This window comes from Mus caroli, chromosome 12 (genome assembly GCF_900094665.2).
Source record: "Mus caroli chromosome 12, CAROLI_EIJ_v1.1, whole genome shotgun sequence".
NCBI lineage: Eukaryota > Metazoa > Chordata > Mammalia > Rodentia > Muridae > Mus > Mus caroli.
In genome coordinates, this window is record NC_034581.1 from 35,041,256 (window position 1) to 35,049,705 (window position 8,450).

At 38.6% G+C, this 8,450-nt stretch overlaps 1 protein-coding gene across 4 annotated transcripts in view; it reads left to right on the forward strand.

Moving 5' to 3' along the window:
- Etv1 (ETS variant 1) overlaps positions 1–7,400 on the forward strand; it is an 87,537-nt gene extending 80,137 nt beyond the window's left edge. For all 4 annotated transcript variants that reach the window (XM_029484741.1, XM_029484740.1, XM_029484739.1 and 1 more), the window contains 2 exons: positions 1,473–1,574; positions 5,672–7,400. In XM_029484741.1, coding sequence (XP_029340601.1) covers positions 1,473–1,574; positions 5,672–5,893 — 324 coding nt within the window. In that variant the 3' untranslated portion in view covers positions 5,894–7,400. The remainder of the gene's footprint in view (positions 1–1,472; positions 1,575–5,671) is intronic.
- The last annotated feature ends 1,050 nt before the right edge of the window (positions 7,401–8,450 follow it).

The following is an 8,450-nucleotide window of genomic DNA, read 5'->3' on the forward strand; positions in this document are numbered from 1 at the left end:
CTCCCTCCCTCCCTCCCTTCCTTCCTTCCTTCCTTCCTTCCTTCCTTCCTTCCTTCGTCTATCCCTCATCTCCATTCTGTTCCTCATTTCAGGGTCTCATAGCCTAGGGGGGTCTAGAACTCATAATCTCCTGCCATAGTCTTAGTGCCATATTTAGCTCTCAGGTACTGGGATTTCCAACACACCTCACCATGCCTGGCTTGCTTTTCTTTCCATTTTGGCACCTGTCTCTGCTCCATTCACTATTGCTTAGAGCATTTACTGTAAAGATTGTGGAAAATTAAGAAGTATCCTCCCCTTTGACTGCTGGCTTGAACGAATAGTTTTGTTTCTGCTCGATCGTATCACTACTCACAGAACAGTACACCAACCCATGTGATTCAACACGATTGCTTAAAGATGGGTGTGGGTGACAGATTGCTGCTAACCAAGGGAAGACAGGAGCAGAGAGATGATTCTCAGGACTCTTTTTGTGGACAGGACACAACTTGGAATTTTGAGGAAACAAAGGCTCATGCTCTGTTATGGGCTTGCTCAGGCTGCGCATCTTTCCTCGGACCACCAAAGAATGGGGCTTAATGAGATCTAGACTGCAGTGGGTTGAGAGAAACAGGCTCCTCTCTCTGTATGCCTCCGTCAGCCCAGCGTGATGGTGAAGTGGAGTGGTGCCATAGGGAAGGAGAAGTGGTTTTAAGCTCTGCTGGAAAGCTCTGTCCTAACCACATCCATCTCTATGACAGTCACATTTGAAACCCTTCTGAGACCTTTACTAAAGCCACACTGTGGACATTCTGCTTTAAAAGGGAAAGACTCATATACATGGTGACTTTTCCACTTCCGCCTTATTTTTAGCATCCAATTAATGTTTCCTAAATGAGTTTAATTTTCCAGTTTGGGGTTGGCTTAGATGCTGATTTAGGCAACATTTATTTGTAGTTGAGTTTATTAATCGGCATACTGTTCCCTCCCTCTGCTGCCTCGCTGCCAGCTGCTGGTCACTCTTTCTTCGTACAATCTGAGCAGAGTCTTTTTTTTTTTTTAACAAAACAATAGAACACCTTTACAAAGGGATCATTAAACAGTTCCTAATCTGGGATTTCTTTCTTTTTTTTTTTTTTTTTTTGTCTGAAAGTTCAGGAAGGAAAGGACTGCTAGTGTATGGCAGAAGGGAAAATCTGCCTCATTTTGGTGAATTGCAGTCTGTTCTTTCGTGATGCAAACACATTCCCTTATTTCCATTTAATTTCTATCCAAAACAATGGTGACAAAGGATCCTATTGTGACGTTGAAAAGAGAGAACTGTAAGCCTGGTTTAAACCAGGACACAGGGAATTCACAACATGAAGGCTGTTGCTGTTGCTCTTTCCTTATGCCTTAGATTTGCCTCTTTGTGTGTGTATGTGTGTGTGTGTCTAAGTGTGTAAGCCAGTTTAAGACTCAGCACTAACAATAGGATTCTGTTTTGGTGGCAGGTGGCCCGGCGTTGGGGCATTCAGAAGAACAGGCCGGCTATGAACTATGACAAACTTAGTCGTTCTCTCCGCTATTATTATGAGAAGGGAATCATGCAAAAGGTGAGATGATGATACATTAAAACTCACTGTGATGGTGCCCACTGGTCTCCACGTCATATTTTTAGAGAGCACATTATCAGGGCTTTGCTCCAGTCAGGCTTTCCCCCATGCTGACAAAACTTGGCTCCTGCTTTGAGTATCAGGACTCTATTTATAACTTCATGGACATTGGACATAAATGTATAGTGGTATCTACCAAATGACAATCTTTCTGGAAGCTTTCACTTTGCTACACATGGTAAACAGGTTATTTCAGTATTGATACTGGATCTCCAGGTAACTAAAAGCTGTAATTTTATTGTACCTCAGAGTCACACATTTTTGAAATGCTTGGTTTTTTTCTTGTTCTATTTCTTTTTTGCTCCTACCTCCCTTTGGTTTTTTAAGACAGGGTTTCCCTACAGATCCCTAGCTGTCCTGAAACTCACTCTGTAGACCAGGCTGGCTTTGAACTCAGAAATCCACCTGCCTCTGCTCCCAAGTGCTGGGATTAAAGGCAAGATCACCACTGCCCAGATCTCTTGTTCTGGTTCTTAAAACACTCAGGCATCCCTTGATCTTATTAGAAAAAGAAAAAAAAAATTTCTTGCTAGATATCTTGCCTGATTTCATCACTTGACAGTTTACTATCCCAAACTACTTGCTTAAAATAAATGTTTCATCTTCTTTGGTTCATAGAACAAAGTTCAATATATTTTAATTCAAACGAGCTTCTTTTAATATTTAAAAGTTCTTTTGCATAAAATACAAAAACATGGATAAAGATAAAATGTACTTAAAATATAACATTTATAAAGGAGACCATGAATAAATGAATATATGAAGATAAAACATTTGGATATTTGTTATTATTTCCTTCAGCCTCCTGTGGTCTGTGGCTTGTATAGCACTACATTTAGATATGAATGCTGCATCGAATGGACTTTTCGGATGCCACTGTTTGGTACTAGGAAGGGAGGTTGTTTATCACACCAACGTGCAAAACTTGGAGTCTGCATGTAGCTAGTAACCAATCAGGGCCCCTTAGACTCTTAGCAAGTTCTCTTAGCCTCCTTATAAGCACAGTCTGCTATTTTAAGAAACACTCATGACTTCTATGAGACTTCTTTTTAGAATATTCTGCCTGTTTCATGATATCTCTTGCTATGGGTATCGACCATCCTCATGGCAAAGTAAATTGTAGCATAGTTTATTCAGAGGAACTCTGTGTCTCCCCATTTTATTACATAAAATATACAATGGGGAATTACATCCAAGTCTGTATGATCATATTTGCTCATTGACTTAAAACCTTAATTAGGCATTTGTTCTGTGTGAAAAGAGCAGTTGAATTAGAAGCCTGAAGAATAAAAAAAAAAAAAAAACCAAATGGGTTAATGCAAATGAAACATTATAAATGGTTATTAATTTCCATATTTCTGAAATAGAAATGAATGCTGAAAATGCTTATTGTACTTTTCAGATAAAATATGTGCACATCTAGTTAAACATGTAGCAATGCTTAGAATACTTAAGCAATACATAAAATATTTAAGTATTACTATACTAATATAGTAATGTTTGTATTCTGCATAATACAATTATGCTTGCTTCTTTTGCTTATCATTTATATTTGATATTTTATTTATTTAATTTAATATTCATATACAAATAGAATTTATTTGGGTCAAATATACCCCTATTCCTTCTTCAAATTTTAGAAAAAAATTATTGTATTTATTTATTTACTTATTTATTTAGTGTGTGTGTGTGTGTGTGTGTGTGTGTGTATACCACCAGTGTATGTGTGCAAGTCAGATGACACCTTGCAGTAATCAAGCTTGACTTTCCAATCGTGGGTCCCAGGCATTGAATTCCGGTTGTCAGGCTTGGTCACAAGTACCCTTGCTGAGCCATCTTGAAAATTTAAAAGTTGAAATGTAATTTAAATATCTGCCTGGGCTTTATTTGACAGATCTAACTCCCTGTCTACTTCTGATATGTTCCTCCACAAAATACCTGTGTTTTGTCAACTCACTGTTGCCTTTAGCTTTACCTAATAACCTACAGGGCTTCTTACACCACGACTGTATCACTAACCAAGGAGGGCATCATTCACCCTGTTTGTATGTCAGCTTTAACGGGGTGGAAAATATGGAGGTAGCATGAAAGTGTTCCCTCACAGGAAACTAGAAGGAAGTAAAAAGCAGAAGTTCCTAGGATATTTGATGATTTCTGCTGCATATTGTACATTTAAATTCCTCATGATGAAATTGTTCTCACTTATTACATTGCTTCTAAGTGAAGACAACCCCAACATGTCAAACGTGTCAGACAAAACAGGTGCACTCCCTAAAGCAAACAATTCTTTTTCTGTAGCCCCAAACTAAACAGAGTGGGCTACAGAAGACGCAGAGGCATGTTGAATACAGCATTTATTTTACCTTCATTTCCTGAAACTAGTTTGAAAAATAGAGAAGAACGGAAACAAAACTAAGATATATTCTGTATATCTCAGCTTTTGTCTGAAACTGCCTGGTTTTTACTTTGGGACTCACTTCATTACTTCACTCAGTGTGTGTCTCTGTGTGTGTGTGTGTGTGTGTGTGTGTGTGTGTGTGTGTAATGAGGTCTAAAGGAGGAGAGTTAACTAGGTGTCTCCATTTGCTTTGAACTGTGCTAGAGTTTTTCTATGCATCACAGCTGGCCTTCCAAGGAGCTCTTCCTGTTTCAATTTCACAGGACAAGGAACTGAAGAGCAGTTTAAGAAACATGTCCAGATTCATAAACATCTCTCGGGGTTGGCTCTTTCAAACCTCTAGATATCCAGATTACTTGGACTCTAATGTGGTTCTTTTACTTAAATTCAGGGCAACAAATATTCTAACTCTGAGTCCAGAGCAGCAGAGTCCTTGGCAGTCATTCCTTTTCTCCCAAACATGCACAGAGAGTTTATAAACTGTGAGCACACTGCTTCCCCGTGTCACAAATCAACTAGCAAGACCTTTTGACACAGAAACAGGAGATGGTGGATTGGTTTCAGCTATGTGAAGTTGTGAGCTATGTGTACACACACACACACACACACACACACACACGCANAGAGAGAGAGAGAGAGAGAGAGAGAGAGAGAGAGAGAGAGAGAGAGAGAGAGAGAGAGAGAACTGTCACACTCACACTTCACACAGGGAACTGCCTTTGTTCCCCATAGATCCCCTGGGTCTTGAGTTCCTTAGCATTGTCTATTAATGGCAGATACATCTGTCTCTTTCCATTGTTTATCAGTTTCCACAGGAGCATTACTCTTCACAACTTAAGTTTGGGGCGTGTCTTTCTCTACAAATTGTGCTACATCTCCTTTATTTCAGGCACTTGACACATTTCCTTTTCTCATTTCCTCCCTTCCCAGTGTGTATTTTAGATTCCTTTCACTTTTTTTTTTACGCCTCTTACTTCAATTTGACACTTTACACACATCCTTAAGTTTCATCTAATGTATCTTGCTTTCATTTTAAAAAGTGATGTGCTCAGGATAATGTTCTTCTGCTCCATCCTTCATTTAAATAAGGCTATGCATCTTTGGGGCTTTCTTAGATGGAGGATACACAGTACCAGGGGGAAGATGCAGGAAAAAGAAGCAGTGCATCCTGGGAATCAGTGATCACTACTCTACTCTTAGGAATAAAACACATTTTTTTTCTTTTAAAACTTGAAAGTTGTAGAAATATAATAGTAAGAGAAAGATAAATCTTAAAGAGATTTTCCAAAGCATAGATGTTACCTTTAGAACAACAAAAAACTTCAGTGTGAATTGCTTACATTATATCATTGATTTTTCTCCCACCAATGACAGTGTAAATGCATCTTTATGTTAAAAAGGCAAAAGCAAACTGCTGATTTTCTTAGCTTTTCCTAGAATTAATTATTACTGTAGCTCAACATTTTGTATTTCCCTTCATTGAAGCATGGCTTATTTCACAAGTAAGGACTTTTCCCCCATGAACATGTATCTATTACTTAGTTGCATAGTCTCTTCTGGCCTCCATCTCTGCTGATCTGTTAATTCATGTTTGTTTCTCTTTCCCTTACTCTTGTGGCCTTTTCTGTGATATTCTCAGGTGGCTGGAGAAAGATACGTGTACAAATTTGTGTGTGACCCGGAAGCCCTTTTCTCTATGGCCTTTCCGGATAATCAGCGCCCACTGCTGAAGACGGACATGGAACGTCACATCAACGAAGAGGACACAGTGCCTCTGTCTCACTTTGATGAGAGCATGACCTACATGCCCGAAGGGGGCTGCTGCAACCCTCACCCCTACAACGAAGGATACGTGTACTAACATGAGTAACCCGTCAAGCAAGGCACCCCGTGCTTCGCCTCTTTTTTTCAAGATGCAGAGAATCACCGAATTCTCTTCAATGTTTGTTTTATTTCTGTTGTTTGTACTTTATTTTTTAAATGATAATACAAAAGGGGGCTTTTCCTGTTGCATTATTCTATGGTCTGCCATGGACTGCGCACTTTATTTGCTGGTGGGCGGGAGTAATCTAGATATTCATTCTTTGTAACAGGAAGATGGCGGATGAGTGGGCAGAAGGAGCTGAGGGATTCCTTTTTACTTAGGCTTGGGATGAGGTCCTACAGGTTTTCTGTATGATGACGCTATATCATATTTGTTCGATTTCATAATAACGTAAGATAATTTTCCCTGGGTATCTACGGTACAGTTGATTTCACGTTGTGTAAATATCTTCTTGGAGACCATTTGCCTTGGGCATTTCCCCCATCATTACTGAGTCTCTGCAGGTGTACAAAAATCTACTGTAAATGGCAGTTTAATGTTAGAAATTACTGTTTTGCACCTCTTGTAAAAAAATATTTAGCAATTGCATTTGTTGTTCTTTATGTTTCATAATGCTTTACAGATGACTTGTAGAGGAAAACCCTAAATGTGGGCAATTCTCGCTGAAGTTGAGTAATCACCATGGCTGTAAATGAGGGCCACAGTTTTGGACTCTGGCTCCAACTGAGTCACAGGCCAGTAGCATTTTATGTATCTGGTGCCATCTTGCTGTTTTGGTACTACAAACACTGTCTTTTAACTATGTTGATGCCCATCTCACTTAAATAATGACATGTCATGATCCTTCGGAATCTTCATTTAAGTGTTAAAGCTGGGATCACAATGAAGCAAAAAATAGAAAAAGAAAAAAAAATTACCTGTCTCCTTTCACTATCTTCAGTACATAAATACATTATTTAATCAGTAAGAATTAACTGTACTAAATCACATATTATGCTGTTCTAGTTACAGCAAACACTCTTTAAGAAAAATATCCACTACACTAAATAGGTACTATAGTAATTTTTAGACATGGTACCCATTGATATGCATTTAAATGTTTCACTGCTGTGTTCTGTTGATAACATATATAAATATTAGATAATGCTAATGCTTCTGCTGCTGTCCTTTCTGTAATATTCTCTCATGCTGAATTTATTATGACCATTTATAAGCAATGCAGTTAACTACAGATAGCATTCAGGACAAAATAGATGACTCAAACCATTTATGGCTTAAAAAAATAGCTTACCACCTTGCTATGCTATAAGCAGCTTCTATGCACATTGACAAACGAAGAGTGAGCCTCAGCTTGCTGAAGGAAACTGGGGAAACTTTTGTAACTTTTGGTGAAATGGAACATTGTTTATGAACTGTTAAAGAATATGAGGAAGTTCCTGTGTGACATAGTGCTGGCACTGATGTTGTCCCTTGTCTCCTTTGGACACGCCTGTAAATGTGATCGGATTGTACGAAAGAAGATTCAAAGATCTGAAATTTCAAAGTTTCTGCCTTGTTTTCATTTTGTTTGTTGTTCGTTTGGTTTATTGTCCATCCGAAAACGACAGCATTGAGCGTGTGCAGTGCTGTTTCGTTCACTCTGAAAACCATAAGGAAACGGTGTCTAAATACCCCCTGAGTAGCTGCTTACCAGATCCAAGCAAAGAAAATAAATTGTGTTCGCTTTGTTACTACTCTGGAAGAACAGCTTCATAAAGAGCCTATAGGAAAACACTATTTCTTGGAAAACCATTAAAGAGCAAATAAACCCAGGGAAGCATTTCACCAACACAAGAAAGAACTTGTGAAGACCAGTCCTCAGTATCCTTCCCCCCACCCCTCCGCAGATCACAGTTGTTTCTGTAACATAACTGTCCCTTCACTCACTCTCCCCACACACAAATGGGCACTATCCACATCCTCCAGAAATATTCTGACCCTGCAGATGTCTATAAATGATTCCCTTGACTGTGCTGCATGTGTTTCCTCTGGCCCTTCATGGGCTGATATGTATGCCTTAAAAATCAGGACAGCCACCATGACCACGTGGCTATTTACAGCACTTGGACTTTCTAAGTAACCAGTGAAGTATTTATTGGATAGACCTCCAAGATGGAGCTCTTGGTAAAATAGAAAAATTCTAAGTGTGGCTTGAAATGTCAATCATATTCAGGAGTCTTTTCTCTGTCTATAGTTCTTCCCCTACCCTTTTAATACTCTTGTCCTAGTCAATCAGAGAGGAAGATTTGGACTCTGACTTATTCTAAAGGATCAAAAGCGGGAAGGTATTAATTTTGATGTGTAAGGAAAACTATATGTTTTATTGCAATAGGTAGTGTTTAAATGGACTCTGTAAGTCAGGTAGCATTAAGTATTTCTAATATGAAAAATTTCAAAATATAACACCATAAAGTGTAGAAAAACAGAAGATTTTATGTTCTGATTTCTTTCTTTTCTTTCTCCTTTCTTTCTTTCTTTCTTTCTTTCTTTCTTTCTTTCTTTCTTTCTTTCTTTCTTTCTTTCTTTCTTTCCTTCCTTCCTTCCTTCCTTCCTT